Source organism: Schistocerca americana, chromosome 5 (genome assembly GCF_021461395.2).
Source record: "Schistocerca americana isolate TAMUIC-IGC-003095 chromosome 5, iqSchAmer2.1, whole genome shotgun sequence".
NCBI classification, from domain to species: domain Eukaryota; kingdom Metazoa; phylum Arthropoda; class Insecta; order Orthoptera; family Acrididae; genus Schistocerca; species Schistocerca americana.
This window is the reverse complement of record NC_060123.1, coordinates 252,782,558-252,806,836: the sequence shown is the minus strand read 5'-3', so window position 1 is coordinate 252,806,836 and position 24,279 is coordinate 252,782,558. Positions and strand designations below refer to the sequence as shown.

At 43.3% G+C, this 24,279-nt stretch overlaps 1 protein-coding gene across 6 annotated transcripts in view; it reads left to right on the top strand.

Annotated features, from left to right (window-relative positions):
* The window catches only part of LOC124615394 (2',5'-phosphodiesterase 12-like), a 166,221-nt gene that overhangs the window by 78,720 nt on the left and 63,222 nt on the right, over positions 1 to 24,279 (top strand). For all 6 annotated transcript variants that reach the window (XR_006979786.1, XR_006979785.1, XM_047143224.1 and 3 more), the window contains one exon: positions 15,552 to 15,707. Coding sequence is in view for 4 of the 6 variants with exons in the window: in XM_047143224.1 (XP_046999180.1) it covers positions 15,552 to 15,707 (156 nt within the window). In the remaining 2 variants the exon portion in view is untranslated. The remainder of the gene's footprint in view (positions 1 to 15,551; positions 15,708 to 24,279) is intronic.

Below are 24,279 nucleotides of genomic sequence, written 5' to 3'. Positions count from 1 at the left end.
TGGCTTCAAGTCGTTTTCCCCTCTCCATGGAGGGACATTATTGTGGTTTTTCCTTAAGCTCATATTCATTGTTCGTCAAAAGTTTTCGGCTGATCAGTCTGACCTGTCTGACCTGTCCCCACTGCAAGTTATTTGAACAGATGGTGGTTTGTCAGCTCATTTGGGTCCTCGAATCGCAGGATGTGTTATCTCCTTACCAGTGTGGCTTTCGGGAGGGATGGTCTCCAATTGATCATCTGCTTCAACTGGAAACCACAGTTCAGCATACCTTTCCTCAGTACCACCATCTTGTAGAAGTTTCCTTCAACCTTCATAAGGCATACGACATGGCTTGGTGCCATCACATTTTACTTACACTCCATGAGTCGGGTCTTTGGGTTCCCCTCCCAATTTTTATTCAACTGTTCCTGTCTCACTGGTCATTGTCTGTTCAGGTTGGCACTATTACCAGCTCTCCCCAGACCCAAGAGAATGGCATTCCACAGGGCTCCATATTAATTGTCCTCCTCTTCCTCATTCCTCTTATTGGACTTGTGGCCTCTGTCAGATAGTTGGTCACCCCTGTTCTGCATGTGGATGATTCCTGTATCTGCACTAGTTCCCACTCAGTGGCCTCTGTAGAGCAACAGGTCCAGTGTGCCATCCAGCACACTTCGACATTGGTACTCTCACATGGCTTTCATTCTCTCCCATTACATCAGGGTGGTGCATTTCTGCCACCGTACTATAGCCCATCCTGATCCAGAGCTCTAACTTGATGCCCAATGCCTAACTGTGGTCCCCCAGTTCCGGTTCTGGGTCTCCTTTTTGAAACAAGCTGACTTGGTTGTCCCATATCTGCCTTCTGAAGATAGACTGTTTCAGTAGACTCAGTGTCCTTTTCTTCCTTGCCCACACCTCCTGTGGTGCAGATGTTTAACTCTTCTCTGCCTTTATCAGGTGTCAGTTATGTCCTATCTGGACTATGGTTGTCAAGTTTATGGCTCAGGTGCCCCTTCCACACTGCTCCTCTTGGAGCCAGTCCATCATCATGGTATCCATTTGGCCACCTGCACTTTTTGCACTAGCTCGGTTGATAGTCTTTTGGTTAATGCTGGAATCCTTCCCCTCTCCTTTTGGTTCGGCGATCTGAGCTCCTGGTTTCCTATACCATTGCTAACCCTCTCATTCCTGTACACCCTTCCTCGTCTATTCTTTCCACTGCTTTGGGTCATTGACCCCCCGCTGCCCTCCCTCAGGTGAGCTCCACATCACTTCTTTCCGCTGTGGTTTCCATCATCCCTCTTTGTCCTGTTTCCCACATTCTCTCCTGAGACACCCCCTCCCCCCCACCCCCAATCTGGGGTAGTTCCTCTGCCCCACTCTAATAGTGTTCAGTTGTTTGTTCCACCCACTCTTACGGGAGTTTCAAGATGCTATTGTTTTTCAGACTGATAGCTCTAAATCTGCTAGTCATGTGGGATATGGCTTCACATCTTCTTTTGGTATGGAATACCATCTCTTGCCTGCCATGTATGGGGTGTTCACAGTTGAACTGATGGCTATCTATTGGGCCCTCTGCTTCATTAGTCATCTCTCACATGAGCTTTATTATGTACAGACTCAATGAATGGCCTTCAAGCTATCACTCTGTGTTTTTCCTGGCACCCTTTGATTTCTGCCAGCCGCGACCATCTTTCTGATCTTGGCCGTGCTGCTTGTTTGGTTGATTTCCTTTGGCTTTACAGCTATGTGACTATATCGAGTAATGAGCTGCCTGATTGTCTGGTGCAGAAGGAGGGGTGGGGGTCATAGATAACCTCCCCCAATTCTCTGTGATCCCACTGGGAGTGGGTTTGTAGCTTACATCAAATTCCTTTTTGCCCAGTTGCGAACTTGCTCTTGGAGGAGAGGGGGGGAGGGGGGGGGGGGGGTCAAGCCCGTCCTCGGGTTTTCTTTGCAAAAGTGGTTTGTCCTTCCAGATTTAAGTACATGAATTATCTTTAGGAATAGGAACCCCCCAGTAAGTGTGGGCATTGCTGTGGGAGACCTTCAGCCTTGCCTCCACAACGGTCTGCCCCCCCCCCCCCCCCCCCAATTTTCCTACATTTTGTCTGATTTATTGTGCTTTTTCTTGTGTCTTCTTCCCTTGCTGTTGTCCCTGTTGGGCTTTTCATCATGCATAGTGCCTCTGGGGCACCCCTTGCTCTCGCCATCACCCCCCCCCCCCCCCATCTTCTTTACTTTTCCTGCTGCCCCGACATTCCTTTAGTTTTAGCTTCTTTGTTTACATGTTTCCCCTTCCCATCAACAGGACTGTGCTGTTTGTATTGTTCTTCCCTTAGTTTCTGCCATCTTAGATCACAGGACCGATGACCTCACTATTGGGTCCCCTCCCCAAATCAACTAACCAGCCAACAATTCAGCTTAATAATGACAAATCTTGGTAATCAGGAAACAAACTAAACTCTTTTGGTTAAGCACAAACATTCTTTCAATAATTGGAGCTACACGGGGTAGCTGCGTGGTCTAGGGCGTCTTGTCATGGCCCGCGCGGCGCCCCCCCCCCCCCCAGCCCCCCCCCCCCCCCCCCCCCCCCCCCCCCCCCCCCCCCCCCGTCGGAGGTTCGAGCCCTCCCTTGAGCATGAGTGTGTGTGTGTGTGTGTGTGTGTGTGTGTGATCCTTAGTGTAAGTTAGTTTAAGTTAGATTAAATAGTGTGTAAGCTTATGGATCGATTACCTCAGCAGTTTGGTCCCATAAGACCTTACCACAAATTTCCAAAGAAAAATCATTGGAAGCAGAAAACAAAATGTTATAGGTGTGAACTATCCAATACAAATTCTCAATCTGACAACACAATCTGATAGGGAACAACTGGAATGTTGATCTGAAATTAGAATCTTCTATATCCAGTGAGTCAAAACAACAGGCAGTCACAGAAATATTACGAAATCAAGAATCAGTCTTCCTGTCAGGGCTGCATGTGATGGGGGATGAGTAGTTGTGCTCCAAGGTGGGAGTAGGGTATCACCTGACATCAGCACCTATCCTACCCACAGTGAAATTCCTCGTAGCACCCAGACCCTGCCTCGCTGACCTATTCAATTTGCCATTCCCCCGAATCTCACTCCTAATACTCCATGATATCCAGAACCCAAACAAACCCAAAACACTGTTGTTGAACTTTCCACCAGAAATCTCAGCCCTATGGAAGTTTCAGTCCTATCCAAAGGCCTCACCTTCAGCCCTATACCCAAGTTTGACCATGTTGGACTTGTCAAAGACGTACCCTCCTTCTCCCAATATCTACAGTGGAAACATTTATTTGCCAACAATGCCTCCAACCAAAGCCAACCTAATCCTAACGCTGAACCTTGCCTCTTCTGGTTCATAGCACCATCCAACCATGACCCACCTCTCCCACGTGATCCTCTTTCATCATTCACTGTACCTGCTACATCGTGACACACAGCTAGTTCTCCCTTAATGGATGGTATACAGGGTGTCCTAAGAGGAATGGTCAATATTCAGGGATGTAACGGGAACCATCAGTCGAAACAAAAAAGTCTAGTAAACATGGGCCCTAAAGTTTTTTCTGTCATATCCTTGAATATTGATCATTCCTCCTGGGACATCTTGCATAAACAAATCCATGGCACTACCATGGACACTATGCTGTTTGTAGTAGCTTGCCAGCAATCCTATTTTTTTATTCATTATTAAACCTACTCCTACATTACCCTTATTTGATTTTGTCTTTATAACCCTGTATTCACCTGACCAAAAGTCTTGTTCCTCCTGCCACCGAACTTCACTAACTCCCACTATATCTAACTTTAACCTATCCATTTCCCTTTTTAAATTTTCTAACCTACCTGCCTGATTAAGGGATCTGACATTCCACGCTCCGATCCGTAGAATGCCTGTTTTCTTTCTCTTTCTTGAGGTTCGCCGATGTCATTGTAATTCTGTCAGAGACAGCAAAGGACTTGGAAGAGCAGCTGAATGGAATGGATAGTGTCTTGAAAGGAGGATATAAGATGAACATCAACAAAAGCAAAATGAGGATAATGGAATGTAGTTGAATTAAGTCTGGTGATGCTGAGGGAATAAGATTAGGAAACGAGACACTTAAAGCAGTAGATGAGTTTTGCTATTTGGGGAGCAAAATAACTGATGATGATCGAAGTGGAAAGGATATAAAATGTAGACTGGCAACGGCAAGGAAAGCGTTTCTGAAGAAGAGAAATTTGTTAACATCGAGTATAGATTTAAGTGTCAGAAAGTCGTTTCTGAAAGTATTTGTATGGAATGTAGCCAAGTATGGAAGTGGAACATGGACGATAAATAGTTTGGACAAGAAGAGAATAGAAGCTTTTGAAATGTGGTGCTACAGACGAATGCTGAAGATTAGATGGGTAGATCACATAACTAATGAGGAGGTACTGAATAGAATTGGGGAGAAGAGGAGTTTGTGGCACAACTTGACAAGAAGAAGGGATCAGTTGGTAGGACATGTTCTGAGGCATCAAGGGATCACAAATTTAGCATTGGAGGGCAGCGTGGAGAGTAAAAATCGTAGAGGGAGACCAAGAGATGAATACACTAAGCAGATTCAGAAGGATGTAGGTTGCAGTAAGTACTGGTAGATGAAGAAGCTTGCACAGGATAAGTAGCTGCATCAAACCAGTCTCTGGACTGAAGACCACAACAACAACAACAACAACAACAACCATGGACACCCGCGTGGCACCCTACTATGCCAATCTTTTTATGGGTGATGTAGGGGAAACCTTCCTAACCTCCCAAAAACCTCTGCCTAGTCCAGTTTCATTGATTATTTTTTATGCTGGGGACTCAGGGCTAAAATTCTGTATCCTCATTCCTCCACAACACCACCAAGAGATAGTTACAAAGCAGCACCCTCCACATCACCCATTATCACCCTGTACTGGAGCAGCTGAACCATATCCTTTGTCAGTACTTTGATTATCTAGTGTCATGCCCTGAAATGAGAGAGAGAGAAACTAGAAATGATCGCAATATTTTTAAATTTTTTTGTTCAGGACAGTCTTTTATAACTTGTATCCTTTCATCATCAGGTTGTCTTGTATCCTTTCATCATCAGGTCATCTTGTATCCTTTCATCATCAGGTCGTGTCACCAAAAACATGGCTTGGAAAATATTGTTGTTATTCCTTTTTCTTCTAATCAACTTAGGGTATGTGTCAGTCATTCATAATGGTCCTCCAAGTCTCAGAGACTAGCAGTAAATCATCTACATTAATTATTAGTTCTTTTACTAAGTCCCTTCCAGTAATTCATCTAAAGCACAAATGAAAACTACCACTGAAATGTTCAAAGCCACTGGCAGTACCTTAAACTGAAATGATTTACTGCCAAATAAGAAAGCCATTTATGGTCGTAATTGCTCGTGTAATGTGACTTGCCAATCTGTGGCTGTTAAACCCATTGAAATAAAGAATTCGTCCTTCCCAAACCTAGATAACAACTCTTCTATATTCACGGGCCTATCCTATTAAATTTCTATGATTTTTAAGTGTTCATGCATCCAAAACTAAATGAATACCTCGTGCGGGTTTCTTAGCTATTAACAACGGATTATTGTACACATTTATGTAACTGTCCATCATCTTTTGTATCTCTTCCCTTACAACAATCTGAAGATTCATCAGTACTGAATAGAGCTTACAAAAGAATGGTTTGTTGTCTTTTATTTTAAACCTATAAACATGCTCTTTAATTATCCCAGGTTTTCTCTGAAAACACGTTTTTATTTAGAATATCTTCTTAACTGAAATTTCTGTTCTTTGGACAATACAGACGGACTCTCTTACTTTCAATTTAATGCTACACAGTAACTCACCTTTCCCTTGTTCCATTTCATCTACCACAATAATATTAGTAGAAATCACTAAATGAAGATGCTTCACCAGGGATTGATCTTTAAATTCTAAGAAATTATTTTAGAAGGTTACACTTGATACCATATTATCTCCTCCTCATAAAACTCTTTTCTGGTAAAAATCTAATAATTCTCAGTTATCAGCTAACACTCTAAGGCAAACAGGACATCTAGGTTTAAATTAGGCACTATACTCAGTGTAGTGGTGTGGCAGTATTGCTGGCATGCAGCCAGCCGTGCTAGGCAAGACTGTGAGTGTACCTTTAAAACTGGCAACACAGTGAGCATGTACAACTCAAGAAAGAAGATTGACTGGTGCCTGGTGCCTACCAATCGACTCACTGAAATGTCAGTCACAAAGTAATTTTAATCAGAGTATACCAACAGTGTTTGGTAAGAGGTCAACATATTAATTGCAATAGGTAGTTGCATTTCTTATTTTATTTATTTACCTTCATGACAGGTAATACCAATGGCAAACACTCCTGTTACTGGTAGTATGGGGCAAGGATACTTTTTCCTCAATACTGATGGCAATTCTTGTGAGATTAATGATATTTCTCTCACAGAACCTAAGTGAATATCAACTTTCTTTCCAAAAAGTACCACCCATTACTAATGGTTTATCTCATTCATTCTTAGATTTTATTTCTTCTTCTTCTTCTTCTTCTTCTTCATGTAATTACTCATGTGTAGTTGTCGACCGTGTAGGGCTGCTGTCTTCTTTATGTGAGGTCTTACTGTTCCATCGTTACTTCCTGAAGCCTGGTTCATATCCCAAAATGTCCCTTGTTTCTCAACTATACGTGCAAAAATGATAGGCCATTCAGCATATTGGGACAGACATTGTTTATAGTATTAGAATTGAATGTCTGTTTCTGATTACTCTTTTGATTGTTTCTCTTATTCTTATTTTGATTCCTTAATTTACAGTATTTACTTTCATTTTTTCTGTGGAACCTAGGTGGATGATGGTTTCCATGATTATTATCTGATTGGCAGTTTCCTCCTTGGGTGTATTCTGCTCATTCTTTGTTTAACCTATCAAGACTTTCAGTGAACTGACCTCCCGCCGAACACCATGTTGTCCTCAGCTGATTGACGTCTCTGGCTGCAGATACGGAGGAGCAAGTGATCAGCACACCACTCTCCGAGCTGTTGTCAGTTTTCATTACCAAAGCCACTGCTTCTCAATCAAGTAGCTCCTCAAGTAAAGACTTTCAGTAAATGTTAACAAATCACTTGCCCTCATTCACCACTGATACCGTATTTCCTTTTTCACATAGTATGGTAACCTACTAACCAACACATTAATCAAATGACTCTCCTCTGTATGATTGTTCAAGTATTTGGATCTTGTTATGTGCCACTAAAGTCACTGCTTATAACTACCCTAACTACTATTACGGTGTGGCACCGATGAAATCGACACCAACATTGATGCATCCATCTTTGAACTAAGCTAAGATTATCTTTGGCCTCTTCCGCCATAGTCAGTTCTTTGTGAGCCTTGCTTGTATAAAGTGATGAATAAATGAACTACTGCTAAATGAATGATTATTGGCGCAATCTATCCAGTAATTCCCCTCACTGGTGACCCCGAGTTGTAACGTCTTCCATTTTTGCCGTTTTACTGTGTCCGCGACCTCCACGCCGGTTATTTTCACGTGTATTACATCGACACAGCATTCCAACAATGACTTCGGCTCAGCACCTAACACCGGATTTTGTGATCGACATGCATCGTATTGCAGGCGATGTACACCCGCCAGGACTGCAACACAATGCCTCTCGGTGCCTCATCCACGTCGATCTTCTGCACAATGCGTCAATCCGAACACACCCGCATCATGTTGAGCTTCCACAACCGCAATCGACACATTACGGTGTCTCACCCGTATCGGCCTTCCGTGTCGCAACGGTTCGCGCTCAACCACAATGTGTCACCTTCACGCTGCCACCCGAACAGCCGTCGTTGCCACATCCCCTGGAGACACACTCTCCTGGAATACTACAGCAACAACAGCTCATTTCAGGCAGTGCCCCGATGAACTCAACTCAACCTGTTCTTCCGAACATTCTACAACGCTTACCGACGCTGCCGCCTTTTAATCCCGACAGAGCTACAACCTGGTTCAAAATTGCGAACGAAGTGTTCGTCCATTACAAACTTGACGAGTCAGCCAGGTTTCTGTGCCTCATCACCCACCTACATGACCAGGAGGACTTGATTGCTGACCTGGTCGACACCCCGGACTCATCTACCTGGTACACTCTAGCCAAAAAGACAGTTCTACGTCGGCTTGCACGCTCAACTGAGGCAGCAATACAGCAAGTGCTCCACGTTGAGCAACTAGGCAACGACAAACCTTCCCAGCTCTGGAGATAGCTACGTGCCCTGGTCAGCACTGATCTACTCTCTGACACAGCTCTCCTCGCCATCTGGTCAGATAAACTATCTCCTCACATCTGCTTTGTTCTGGCTCAGAGGTCTCCCGAACCTGTCGAGCAAAGAATGACAATTGCTGACACGCTACACGATGCATCACTGCTCTATTTTGCCAGCCGCTGCCTACCTGACAAGTCTCAGGTTCTGGCTCATCATCCTGCGTCCGAACGTGGCCAGGGCCGCATTGTGCCAACCGTTCCGCTCGCTCCAGGAAGCAGTCACCAGCTCCGCCCATGGTCACGCCCCCTCCTGCAACCGAGCCTGCTGCGGACACCGAACCTCGGCCACTGCTACTGGCAACGAATGTTCCGCAGGAAATGCAACCACACAACCCGAACTGTTACATCCACACACAGTTTGGTGAGGTGGCACGGAACTGCAGACCACCCTGCTACTTCCCAAACGCCAATCGCAGGTAGGTCCGGGTGCCGCCTCCTGCGCACAACATGACAGGCACCCCCCAGTGCTCCATTCTGTCTGGGAACGACCTGATATTTGCGAACGAATTTACATTAAAGACATTTCGTCGGGATACCTTTTCCTAGTGCACACAGGCGCTGATGTTTCGCTGCTGCCTACATCCTTAGCGTCGTCGAATATCCGCTCTCATCATACTTCACTGCAGGCCATGAATTCAACTAAACTACAATGCTCGGGTTCAACTTCCCACATCATCTCATTCTCTGCAAACCGCAAACTCGAGTGGACTTTTTTAGTGTGCAAAATTGATGAACCTATACTAGGCATTGACTTCTTGCGACACCACAAACTTTCACTGGACCTAGTGCGAAACACCGTGTTTCATCACCTGTCCAAGACTCACTTCTCCTGTGCTCCATCGAGCAACCCCCCCCCCCCCCCCCATCTTCCCCTCCCCTGTGACACATTGGTCCGGGCTCATCTCATCCGTACATGCTCGTCTCTGTCAATGACATTACAAGAAACAACGCAAAAGTGCCTTGTCGAGCTTGAAAACGTCGCTCGCCTATGCAAGGAAAACTTTGAGCTCTCCCTCCGGCTCCACAAAACTCAGCTCCAGCTCTCCGATGCAACAAAGGAATTACAGACACTACAGCGAGGACAAAGCAAGATCAGTAAGTGCGCCAAATCTGCTTGCAGTCCCAGCAATGGAGCCTCCGTGTGTTTAACTCCTGCTACCCCTCGCAACTGTGCTATCAAGATTGCCGTAACATGTACTGACAACTTCGCAGCTCCACACCCTCCTAACATGGCAGTGTTTGACAGTCAACCGGACACAAGTGTGCATGCGCGACGAGCGTCACATGTTCCTGAACTGATGGCTTTTACCCTGTCCCTCGCGGACAGCACCTCAAACTATGCAACTTCGGCTCCTGCGCGCCGCCGTGCGACCGCCACTGACAACACAAACAGTGCACTCATGCCAAGTGTTTCGCCCGCGTCCGTGCTGCCACAGGCCGTGCTCTCGTACAGTGGACTCATTAACGGCTCACCAGCTCTACCGAGCTCACCTGACCACGATGCCACTGCTTCGGGCCGGCGGCCATCTTGTCGCATTGACTCCTGGGACACTTTGCCGCCTCGGCCTCCGTTGGATACGCCGAGTGGCTCCGAACACCACGACCACGCCTCGCCTGCCCCGCACGCCACACATTGTAAACAAACCGCCTCCCGTACCACCGGCAACATTTCCGTCGTCACCAATGGCATGGTTCACAAGCTTCGCCTCACACCAGATCCCCTGATCTCCAGCAAACAACGTCGACTTTGTCCCGAGCGCCTCTCTCATCGTAAAAATCAAATTTCTGAACTACTAGGCTCCGGCGTCATTGAACCCTCTGCCAGCAGCTGGTCTACGCCCATACATATGACACCCAAGAAAGACGGGTCCTGGTGCATGTGCGGGGACTACCGTCGACTAAATGCACAAACAATTATGGACACCTACCCCATACCCAACATTGTCGACTTTACCAGTTCCCTCGCAGGTGCAACCACGTTCTCTGTCATTGATTGCAAATGGGCTTACCACCAGATCCCCATGGCACCTGAAGACATCGAGAAGACAGCAATCACCACCCCGATTGGGTTATTTCAGTTTCAATTCATGCCCTTTGCTCTGAAAAATGCAACCCAAACCTGGCAACGCTTCATCAACGAAATGCTATTTGACCTAAAATTCTGCTTTGCATATCTTGATGACATTCTTGTGTTCAGCTCCTCCGTCGAGGACAACATTCGACATGTGCTAACTGTTATGAACACTCTTGCGGCAGCAGGCATCGAGATCAACCAGGACAAATTGCAGCTACATCAACCCGCTATCACTTTTCTTGGTTTTTGGGTCTCTGCCTATGGCATTTTACTGCCCCCTGGGAAAGTATAAACAATACTAAACCTACCCAGACCTTCATCATTCAAAGAGCTCCGGCACTTTCTGGGGACAGTTAATAATTTTTGCCGTTATCTACCTTGGGCTGCAGAGATTCAGGCTCCACTGACGGATGCCTTGGCAGGCACCAACACTTCTGGATCTCGGCCCGTTCCATGGACCCCTGCTATGACCGACTCTTTCACTGCCCTCAAAAATCTTCTTTCCGAGGCCTGCACCATCGTGCATCCTCATCCCAATGTGCAGCTTTTCATTATCACAGATGCGAGCGATACTGCCATCGGCGCTGTCCTTAGCCAGACAATCGATGGCCATACTTCGCCTCTGCAGTTCTTCTCGTGCAAGCTCACCAATGCACAACAGAAATATTCAGCATTTGACAGGGAGTTGCTCGCGGTCTACAAAGTGATCAAGCATTTTAAGACTGACCTTGAGGGACACCCTTTCTATGTTTTAACAGACCACAAACCCCTGGCTGCAGCCATTATAAACCCAGCAGCTGACCCGCCTCCTCGCCACGTCAGATATATGGACTTAATATCTCAGTTCACCACCGATGTCAGACACATAAAGGGTGCCGACGATATAGTTGCTGATTTCCTTTCATGAGTCGACGCTGTCCATACGCTGCTAGACCTCTCTGAACTGCCTAACCTCCAACCCGACGACGAGGAAACACTCTACCTCTTCACTACACTTCATCCGCACCACCTTCCCTGGCATTTCTGGTGAGATGTGGTTCAACGACAGTATGGGCACGTTACGCCCCCTCATCCCAACCAAGCTCCGTCGAGCTGTCTTCAAAGCATTGCATAATTTAGCCCACCCCGGTGTTCGTGCGTCCGCCTGCCTCCTAGTGGAGCGCTTTGTGTGGAGAAATGTCAACAAGGACTGCCAGCAATGGGCACGCTCCTGCGTCACGTGCCAACGCTGCAAACTACACAAGCACACTTCACCCCCCTCGGAACCTTTTTGATCCCTCCTGGGCGTTTCCAGCATGTTCATATTGACATTGTCGGCCCTTTCCCCCCCTCTAACGGCTTTCATAATGTTCTCTCATCTATCGACCAAACGACATGCTGGGTCGAGGCTGTCCCCCTGCCCAATATTACAGCAGAAACTGTTGCTCGAGCTTTCGTCGAGTCATGGGACTTGTGAGCCCTTCTGCGTCTCTCCCTCAGTCTGACTTACCTTCCTTCGTGGACCGCGTCAGACGCCACTTCATCAACCTCCATATACCTCCGCCCACCAGTCACTCACGCCCTAAGGTTCACGTCCCGAAATCTCTGGACAATTGCAAGTACGGCATGCTCCGAGATGACACTGTCTGTGCTCCCTTCCAACGTCCATATACTGGCCCGTACCGAGTTCTCCAGCGCTCAGCCAACACCTATGACATCCAGATGAATGATTCAGCTGTTACAGTCTCTCTCAACAGACTTAAGCCTGCTCATGTCAAGCCTTCTTCTTCCCCCCTTCAGGCCACGACCACGCCACTCACTGTCGTGGCTCACGATGCTCCGACCATCCCTCCATGTTGGACTTACACACTCGGTCGAGTGACTTCCAGCTCCAGTCATCGAGCTCTCCTTCGACCTCACCCTCTACTCCGGTCTCACGCACTCCGTCGAGTGACCACATGCTCCCCACGTCAAGCTTACCTACGATCATGCCCTTGCCCCCGGGTCCTTCATCGGTCCCTTCAACCTCTCCACCGTCACCTGCCTCGCCCTGTTGAGGTTTCTCACGCCCCCCCAACTTGAACGTGCCCTTGCTCGAGGTGTTTGTGCCTGTCCCCCCTGCCATAATCCACAACATCTCAACAATACTGCACGATTATACATTGTTTTCGTTGTGTGTTTCTCTTCATCCAATGCTCATGACACAACCTCCACCATTCCCCACCACCTGGTGACATGTGTTTCCCTACCGCCCGACATCGACCTGAACATGCTTCATGTGTTTGCCACGCCCAGCGGAGACGTCATCGTTGTTGCTCCGTTCCATCCGCAAACCGCCGGCCTACCTGTCGCCGCACGACCAGCATGCCCAGTACGACGCCCGGCTCCCTTCAACGACTTCCAGGTTCGGTGGCCAAACCTTCCTTCACGACATCTACCCACACAGCTCCCCGACGACGCTGTCGAGCTGACCATGGTACGGCTCCCGCAGACCACTCTTGCCGACGCCATAGTTACCCCCCCCCCCCCCCCCCCCCCCGGCCTCTCAAGAGTACTCAAGACATGATCCAACTGAAATATTACATTATTGTGCAATCTCTGTCAGTCTTCAAGTGGCATGCACAATTTTGTTGATGTTCCTGACATGAGCGTTGTCGGTGGATGCCGAAGAGCATCTTGAACGAGGGTCATCCTTAATTTCCATCCGGCCATTTTTATGCCATGTGAACCATTCATAACACTGAGTATGGCTTAATCAGTCATCACTGTACACTTTCTGCGTCATTTGGTGTATCTCTGTTAAGGTTTTCTTGAATTCCGTGCAAAATTTAATGCAGATGCATTGGTCCTCTAACTCTGCCATCTTGAAATTCACAAACAATGTGACGCAACTTTCTACTCAATACAGCACTGAACAGTAACAGACATACAACAATGATACTTCCTGCAGTTACACACTATACACAGGTGTGTGCAGGGATGCCAACTGCATTTCGCTCCAACGCACCATTTACACGCACCAAAAGTTCCAGATTTAGTAGAGTTTTTTGAACAGACCTTGTACTGGAGTAATTATCACACCATATAATTTCATTTTTTTTTATTTATTTGTCTTTTCCTTGCCATTGCTGTATGTAATTGTGGTCCATTTTTTGGAGCTACCATTTGAAAATGCCATTACAACCAAAACTGGACAGTAGCAGAAAATAAATAATAATTACAGTCAAAAGCTGAAAATATGATTTCACAATACAGTACCTGTATCATTCAACTTTGCAATGGTGCAAGAATCAAACTGGAGTAGCACTCCTGTATCTACCTTTGCAAAGAGATATTTGAAAATGAAGTTTACCACTTCTGCTTTAGCCTTGCTACATTCAATTTCAGTTCCTGTATCATCCATACCTATGTGAACTGTTATGTTGGTGCGACTGACAACCTGTGCATAGGACCAGAATTTCTTTGTGAATGGTGGGAGGTCTGTTGATAAGAATCTGCTACAGTAGTTGTTGTCATTCAGTACCTCTCTCATCTATAGCCCTATCCTTCGTATTATACCTATTCTGCACCTATGGACAAGATGGTTTTTGGAACAGGTTGTGCCTTAGAGGTTTCTTTGCAGAGACTGCATATCACAGAAGGTGCCTCCCATTAGAAACTGTTCTACTAGGTACATATCTGCCCTGTGCATGGTCAACTGTTTTGAGCTGCAGTTCCTCTATGTACTTGTGCCCGGATCTAAAGGTTTAGAGTTTTTCCATGACACTACTACCTCTTAGTCTTCTTTATTGAACATGTTTATCTTTCTGTTTGTTTTAGCTGCCATTCCTATTTTGATAACAATTTTCAGTCTCTCATAGTCACTAATGTCAGTTTCACTGCAGACATTCAGAGACTTCAGATCTGTTCTTGTCATTAGAAATATATGTTAATGAGTAGGCTTCCAAATATCTGTTCTGAGTAGTTTTCAGTGAAAGCATTTAATATTGCCTGTGAAGGTTTTCTTGATGTGTCAATGCAATAAAATTTTCATAGGTTTCTTGCCACATAAGATTGTAGTGCAAGTGTGATATTTCAGGAAGGCTACTTTCTCTTTCCATCTTCTGGTAAAGTGTCTGTCTATCCCAACCCGTCTCCTACTGTAGGTATCGGTGGTGGGCATTATGAGATTTGCGTGGCTACTGCCAATGATTATTTATTAAAGAGAGAGACTGTCATACACTGGCACTTCGCCAGGAGATGGAAAGAGTGACCTCCATTGCTTTTTATGGGCACTTCAAGCTTCGGAATTTTCTTATGAATGCTTCAGTGGTTTATCACTAGAATTTGAATAGTCTTATCTGTGAGGGGCATTTCTTTGAGTATCATACAGCTATCTTTGTCTTGACTGGATGGAGAGTAGCTTAATATGTCTGTTCATAGATTTCTTTTTATGTCTGTCATTGATGTATTAGGCTAATAGTGTAAAAAGCATACACCTAGTTTCTTTTAAAGATATTGCAATGGTGTTCCTTTCTAACACATTCCATTTGCTGTGTATAGTTCTATACACCACCACCACCATCACTACCATCACCACTTTACAGAGTAGGCTGCACAACCTGTTCCAGAAACCATCTTGTCCATAGTCATCTGACACTTCATTATCCAGTGGGCCTGTAGCTCATGACAATTCTAGGTAGACAATCTTGCTGCCTTATTTCTAAATGGTTACACTAGCTGACTTCATACTTTTTAATTTTGGTTTCCAAATAAAAAATCTGTAGCTCTTGCCTTATTTCTGTGCTTCATATTTGGTCCATCAGTGTGCAGCCTTTAACTGCCTGAGAAATTTCATCTCAACTGACATAATTTTCACTCTCTTTTTTTCAAGAGTACCCATGTCTCTTTCATATAACACTACTGAAACCACCATTATTTTATAAAGTTTCAGTTTAGTTTCCCTTGTAGTTTTATATTTCAGAGTTCTCTGAGTTGTTCTACATGTATGTTTAAATTCATGAAGTTATGAAGTGATAAATATTTTTCATTTTGATTCAAAGGATCTTAGATTGTCTATTTTTTGGTATGCTATAATTTGTTGTTTTCTGATGTGTGGTTTTAAATGAAAGGATGAAAAGATAACTTGCTTTCCTTTTTTGCAGATAGCTGTGTTGGTATCTCTTGAAGAGGAGGATAATTGTGTGATAATTGCTAACACACATTTACGCTCCTGGCCGGAACCTGATTATTTTCGTGCTCTGCAAGCTTCTGTTGCTCTTGCATATCTCCAGTCTGTTGTGGGAGATATTTCAAAGAAGGTAATTATTAGAAATGTATTTTCTCCTTTAAGTACATATGCTTAAAATACTTTTAACAGAAGTGTCCATATCCAAATGAAAAAAAGCTTTGCTTCAGAACTGATAAACAGTCTTCCTTCTCTCAAAGCACAACCAAAAACGAGCTCTGGCATTTCCAGCTTGGTGTAAGAAAATATTGATTGCCCCAAAGGATCAAGACTTGGTCCAAAATCTTTACAGTAACCACATAACCTGGGACCCATATTTCCTCATGTTCACATTCCAACATCTTCATATTTAGTGACACACAGTGCATTTGACCTTGGTAAACTTATCGTCTACAGTTTAATTGCTGGTTTTCAAAATTGATACGGATGTCATTCATTAAGTGAAATGTAAACAGGCAGAAATCAGTGATCAGTGATGGGATCACAGCTGCTGGAGAGAAGTAAAAATTACTCCCAACTCTGGCTGAAAGACAGTGTGCAATGCAGGGATTAATTTTGATTCAGCTAAGATTTCTTCCATATTCTTAAAGTTCTACAATAATAATTTCACTTGATACAGGATTCTGAGTGACTTCCTATTCTTTGCTGTATCTTCTGCCCGTTTCCTGTCTTCTCCCTTTTCTACAAATTGCCAGGAAAATAATGTTCTAATTAGTTTCAGAAATCCCTGCCTTTTCCACTTTTGTTGCTGGGATTTCACCTGCTGTCATTTATATGCAGAGGACACTTGTTTTCAGACATAATGAGATTTCTTGAACAGAATTTCCTGCTCAGTGCCAACCAGCATAATTTTCGAAAACATTGATCATGTGAATCCCAACTCTCACTTTTCTCACATGACATACTGAAAGCTTTGGACCAAGGCAAGCAGGTAGATGCAGTGTTTCTTGATTTTCCGAAAAGCATTTGAATTAGTACTGCACCTAGACTTATTGTTAAAAGTATGATCATGTGGGGTATCAAGAGAAATTTGTGATTGGATTGAGGGCTTTTTGGTAGGGAGGACGCAGCATGTTATCTTGGATGGAGAGTCATCATCAGATGTAGAAGTAACCTCGGGTGTGCCCTTGGGAAGTGTGTTGTGACCCTTTCTATTCATGTTGTATATTGATGACCTTGCAGACAATATTAACTGTAAAATCAGGCGTTTCGCAGATGATGCAGCTATCTGTAATGAAGTACTAACTGAAAGAATGTGTATAAATATTCTTTCAGGTCTTGATAAGATTTCAATGTGTTGCAGAGATTGGCAACTTGTTCTAAATGTTAAGAAATGTAAATTTTTTAGCACTTCACAAAATGAAAAAACGTAATATCCTATGACTATAATATCAGTGAGCCACTGTTGGAATTGGCAAACTCCTATAAATACCTGAGTGTGTTACTTTGTAGGGATATAAAATGGAATAATCACACATAGGTTCAGTTGTGGATAAAGCAGGTGGTAGACTTCGGTTCATTGGTAGAATACTGGGAAAGTGCAGTCAGTCTACAAAAGAGATGCTTACAAATCACTCTTGCAAACCATCCTAGAATATTGCTCAAGTGTGTGGGACCCGTACCAGAAAGGACTAATGGAGATATTGAACATATACAGAGAAGGGCAGCATGAATGGTCACAAGTGTTTTTAATCCATAGGAAGGTGTCACAGAGATATTGATAGAACTGAAATGGCAGACTCTTAAAGACAGATGTTAACTATTTCGAGAAAGTCTATTAACAGTCATTCAAGAACCAGCTTTAAATGGTTACTCTAAAGTATACCACAACACCCTATGTATCACTCACACAGGGATCATGAGGATAAGATTAGAATAATTACTGCACACAAAGTCATTAAGATAATGATTCTTCCCATGGTTCATATGTGAATGGAACAGGATGAGACCCTAATAACCAGTACAGTAGGATGCACCCTCTGCCGTGCACATAACGGTGGTTTGCAGAGTATTAATGTGGGTTCTGAAACTTCCTGGCAGATTAAAACTGTGTGCCTGACCGAGACTCGAACTCGGGACCTTTTCCTTTCGCGGGCAAGTGCTCTGCATGGTTCGCAGGAGAGCTTCTGTAAAGTTTGGAAGGTAGGAGATGAGATACTGGCAGAAGTAGAGCTGTGAGGACCGGGCGTGAGTCGTGCTTTGGTAGCTCAGATGGTAGAGCACTTGCCCGTGAAAGGCAAAGGTCCCGAGTTCGAATCTTGGTCGGGCACACAGTTTTAATCTGCCAGGAAGTTTCATATCAGCGCATACTCCACTGCAGAGTGAAAATCTCATTCTGGAAATGTGGGTTCTGTTGCAAGATGACCTTGTTCACTGGGCGTTTATCGCACAATACACACCATAGCTCCAAAAGTGTCTTGATGTAGCAGGCAGTATTTATGGTTTGTCTTGGTTCAAGAAAATCAATCAGAATGCAACCTTGTGCATTCCTGCATCCCAGAAGACAGTGCCCATAACTTTTTTGACAGGCAGCATAGTCTTTGGTTTCTTCTTTGGTGCTGAATCTAAGCAGTGCCATTTCATACTCTGGCATTTGTTTCAGTCTCATAATGATGAAACCTGCTTTCATTGCCTTCACAATACTCAGCAAAAATTCATTAACTTAATTTTGTAATATATGAAGAAGGTGTTGAGTGATGGTTTTGTTGAAGTTTGTTTTCTTCGCTTAATAAGTATGGGCCCCAGTGGGCACAAACTTTTTGATAACATAAGCCTTGAATCATTTCTGGCACTGCTCTGTGTCCTACTGCAATTTCTGCAGCGATTTCTTTCACTGTGACATGCCTGTCTTCTCAAATGACCTCACATCTCTTTTCTTGTTGCATTCCATGGAGGCAGTTAGAGGTCAACTGCTACAAAACCATCTTGGACGCTCATGTTGCATCTTTTAAATGTGTAACCCATCTCCTAACACTGTTGGTGGCCGTGCAGACATCTCCAGGCATTCTGAAGTTTGAGGTGAATTTCAGCAGCACATTTTCCCTGTTTAACAAGGCATTCAGTGAGAGCACTTTGTGAAAATGAAACATTGATCTACATCTACACTCACACACATACTCCATAAGCCACTGTACGGTGCATTGTGGAGGGAACTACATACCATTACTAGCCATTTCCTCTCCTATTCCACTCACAGATAGAGCAAGGAAAAATGACGGTCTATAAGCCTCCATATGAGCCCTAATTTCTCACATTGTATCTTCATGGTCCTTGTATGAAATGTGTGGTGCAGCAGTAGAATCGATCTGCAGTCAGCCTCAAATGCCACTTGTCTAAATATCCACAATAGTGCCCAAAAAAGAGTGTCACATTCTCTCCAGGGATTCCCATTTGACTATTGCCATAGTAGTTACATGCTGATCGACCAAACTGAATTACTTCGATATCTTCCTTTAATCTGATCCAACGGGGATCTCAAACACTGGAGCAGTACTCAAGGTGGGTCATACTAAAGTTCTATGCACTGTGTCTGTTATGGATGAGCTACACTTTTCCAATCCTCCCAATAGAATAAAGTGGAGCATTTGCCTTCCCTACTACTAACCTGGCAAGCTCATTCTGTTTCATATTGCTTCACACTGTTACACCTAGTTATTTAACTGATGTGACTGTATCGAGCAGCGCACTAGTAATGATGTATTCGAACATTAGAAGATTGTTTCTACTACTCCATGTAAACTTAAAGTTTTCTACATTTAGAGGAAGCTGCCATTCATTGGACCAATTAGAAATTCTGTCTAAGTCGTCTTGTATCCTTCTACTGTCACACACTAGCAACATCTTCCTGTAAACCACAGCCGCATCAGCAAACAGCCACAGATTGCCGCTTACCCTGTCCACCAGATCATTTATGTATATAGAAAATGACAGCCATAAATTGCTGTTCACCCTGTCTGTGAAATCATTTATGTATATAGAGAATAAGAGCTGTCCTGTCACACTTCCCTGATGATACTCTGATGAACACTTGCCACTGAGGACAACATACTAAGTTCTATTAGTTAAAAAGCCTTCAAGCCACTCACATATCGGGGAACCTAATCCGTGTGCTCAGTCCTTCAACAGACTGCAGTGAGTCACTGTGCTGGGTGCTTTCCGGAAATCTTGGAATATGGAATCCGTCTGTTGCCCACTATCCATGATGTCAGCCATTTTGGAAAGCACTGCCTGTGGTGACATTATAGTCACTGATGACATCACAATCACAATATGGCATCATATGGTGCAAAGTCTGTAGATTTTGATCCCACAGTCATTTACGTTACACTGTTGGAATTGGGATTTTAAAAATGGGTTGCCCACAACTTTCAATATTGACCTTGTATTTAACCACTTACAAGATGTTACAACTTTCAGTAATTATGTTTATGTGCCCCTTTAAAATTACAAATTTTTTCAGTGTATAACATTTTCAAATTCATGGCACTATTGCTACAAACATGGATGCTACATGTCCTCTTAAGAGCTGAGTCAGCATCATTTAATTCAGTTACATGTGTTCAGTGTCTTATTTTCAGGCTGCCACCATATACTGAGCTACCAGAGCAGCACACCTTGCAAACATAATCATAAAATCTGCTGTTCTGTATAAATTCCCCAACATATTAACTCAAGAAATTATTAATCTGTTAATAGTTACATGGACAGTTTTTGAATTACTTGCTAGCAGCCCTGTTTCATTAGGTGCCAATTTAACTCTTTGTTAACTTGCACACAAGATTGCGGCCCATCTCCGCTATTGTGTTAAGTTTGTCTATCAAACCATGTGTAACAAATGGGGTTGTTGCCATAGAAATTTGAAAGAGGGGTTGTTCTGTGTAGACTGTAAGTTATGGTTTCCTTGGGGTGAATGCAGCAGCAAGGAAACGAGGGTAGAAAATGAGGCTCTTCCATGCCAGTGTAGGTTATGTAGAAAGGACAAAAAAAACGCTGAACAGGAGGCAAAAATTTGTGCCCTTAAAGCTGAATTAGATAACGCGAACTTGGAATTACGTAGTTTAAGGGAGGAAAAAGAGACGGGGAAGTTGGAAAAGGTAGCAAGCAAAGGGCAAAAAAGGGAAACACTTGAAAAAACTCCAGAAATTCAAATAGTAAATCAGTTTGGCTTGCTATCTGAAGTGGAGGAAGGGCCTCAGCCAGATGTAGTTGAAAGTAGGTTGAAGCAAAATATTAGCTTAAATAAAAAAGACAGCTTGAGATCAAACCAGAATAGGAAAAAAAGAATTCTGCTTATAGGCAGCAGTCATGGGAGGGGTGTGGGCCAGCAGCTTCAGGAGAAATTAGGTGCAGGGTACCAGCTCACAAGTTTTGTGAAACCAAGTGCTAGCCTCAGCCAGGTGACAGAAAACTTAGGTCAGCTGTGCAGGAACTTTGAGAAGGAAGATCAGGTGATTATAGTTGGCAGAGCAGGAAACAGCCTGCATATGAATCCAAGATACAGTATTAGGAATGACCTGGATAAAATAGGAGCAGAAACTGGGCACACAAATGTGGGTTTCGTGGAGGTCTTTCAGCGCCATGATCAGCCCTGGGTAAAAACTGCTGTAAGGCATGTTAACACGGAGCTGAACAGGATGCACCAGACACTGGCAAAATGTCACGTAAGTTTTGTTCCAGTTAATGCTATTGGTAGGTGGAGATACACTGCACATGACCTGCACCTGAATATGAAGGGGAAAAATAAGTTGCCTTCTCTGTTAGCAGAAACTGTTAGGCGGGCCACGATCACACAAGGGGTGATCCCTGTGGTTAATGGATCCAGGCAGACAGGTTTTTTAGGTTAAAGCCAAAGTCCAGACAGACAACAATCATTATAAATAGAATAAAAGAAACTTCATGTACAGTAAATACGGGCAAAGCTAAGGGCAGTATCAACTTACTTCATCAAAATATCAGGGGAATAAAAAATAAAATAGATGAGCTATTAGTGCATTTGGATGATCTCAAAAATAAAAATGAGATTGTTATGCTCTGTCTGTCTGAACACCATGTAACTGTGGGGATGGATAGTGTCAGCATAAATGGGTATAATTTAGCAACTTACACATGTAGATCTAGGATGGATAAAGAAGGAGTTTCCATTTTCATAAAACAAGGGTATAAATACAAAACTGTAGAAGCAAGCAAATTTTGTGTTGATCAGCACTTTGAGGTTTGTGCATGTGAACTTCTGCTAGATAATGTAATATTGATATTAACAACAGTGTACAGGTCCTCATTAGGAGACTGGGAGGTATTCTTTAAAAAGTTTGACTCCTTATTATGCTGTATGTCAGACAAAAAGAAGTAGTTATTAATCTGTGGTGATTTCAGTGTAAACTTTCTAAGTAATTCTGATAGGAAAAGTGAACTGGAAGTGTTATTAACTACATATAACTTAGAATCAGTGGTCAATTTCCCTACAGATATAGCTCAAGACAGTAGCACTCTAATAGATAATGTATTTGTACAGAAAGAGGATGTAAAACAAACACATAATTTTCCTGTGGTAAATCGTACATGATGCACAACTGATTAACTTACAAAACCTAACAGGGTGTACAGTTCAGAGACCATTAAGTAAAAGTGTGAGGTTGCTCAACCCATTATCTATGGAGCACTTCACAGAAAGTTTAAGAAATGTTAATTGGGGAAATGTATATAATGAGCCAAATGCTAACGATAAAAGCAACACATTTCTTGATAAATTTATATCCCTTATTGAGCATTGTTTCCCAAAGAAAATTACTAAATGGAACACCACACACTTTTCAAAGAAACCTTGGATTACTACGGGTATTAAAGTGTCTTCAGAAAGAAAGAGAAAACTGTATGAGACAGCAAGAACTAGTAAAGATCCAGAAGTAGTTTCACACTATAAAAATTATGGTAACACACTGAGAAAAGTTGTAAGGAAATCAAGAAATATGTATGATAGAGAAGAAATTAACAACTCTGGCAATAAAATCAAATCAGTATGGTATGTTGTTAGAAGGGAGACAGGAAAAGTAACCACTGGGGCAGGTAGTATTACCATTAAAGAGAATGAGACCATCCTAAACAACAGTACGCAAGTAGCTAACGTATTTAACAACCATTTCTTAAGTGTAGGAGAAAAAATTGGTGACACAACAGAAAAAGCCAGGCAGTACATGGAAGAGTCAGTTTTGAAAAATTTTAGTCAGATTAAGTTTCACCTAACAACCTCTTGTGAAATAAGTAAAATTATTAAATCTTTGAAAAATAAATGTTCTGTTGGAGTAGATGACACCCCTAATGAGATATTAAAAGAATGTGGAACAATTACAGTTGATGTTCTGAGTCACATATGTAATGCATCTCTAACTCAATGTAGTTTCCCAGACAGGTTAAAATATGACATTGTCTGCTCTCTACAAAAAGGGGGACACCACAGATGTCAATAATTATTGTATCCTTGTTTACAGCATTTTCAAAAATCTTTGAGAAAATAATGTACTCAAGAGTGGTTAGCCATCTCAACAGTAATGGGATACTTAGTAAATCACAGTTTGGATTTCAGAAATGCTGTTCCACTGAGACAGCAATATACAATTACACTGTCCACACAATAGAGTCTTTAAATAGTAAAATGTGACCGATAGGAATTTTCTGTGACTTGTCCAAAGCATTTGATTGTGTGAACCAGGACATTATGTTACAGAAATTATAATTCTGTGGTATAAATGGAATAGCGTATGAGTGGTTTAAGCCATATCTACAGAACAGGATACAAAAAGTTTCTTTTATGGGTCAAGTGATTTAAATAAGTTACAAAGACAACGTCTGTATTCAATTTTCATGAAACTCAAGAAGACCTTTATAGAAGCATACCAAATGATGCAAGAAGTCTATGGTCATGAGTACTTAAGCCGTCCTCAGTGTTATGACTGTTATGACTGATTCAAATGGTTTAAAAATGGCCAGACAGAAGTTAAAGATCACCCTTGTTTAGGACGCCCTTCGATGTCTACCAACAATGCTCATGTTAGGGATGTCAATGAAATTGTACGTGTCAATTGAAGACTGACTGTCCAAGAGATTGCAGAAGAATATAATATTTCAGTTGGATCATGTCGTGAAATCCTGACACGGCATCTTGGAATGCATCGTGTTGCCACCAAGTTCGTCCCACTGCTCAAGAGTCAAGAGCAGATAGACCTTAATCTCACTGTCTGTGAAGAGCTTTTGGATTGTGCAAATGTGAATGAGGAATGAGATGTTCCTTAAGAGAATCATAAATGGTGATGAGTGATGAGACATGCGTCTATGATTATGATGTTGAGACCAAGGTTCGGTCTTTGCAATGGGTCGGGAAAGGTTGTCAGAGAGGGGGGGGAAAAAAAAGTGTCAGGTCAGCTCAAATGTCAATGCCACACTGATAGTTTTGTTTGACTTTGAAGGATTAGTTCATCATGAGTTCGTGCCACAGGGACAGACTGTTAATCAATGGTAGTAGTGGGATGTGTTGTGACACCTGTGAGAAAATGCGAAAAGGAAATGGCCTGAAAAGTGGTGAGACAATTCATGGCTCTTGGATCATGATAACACACTTGCACGCCCACACACGCACACACACACACACACAC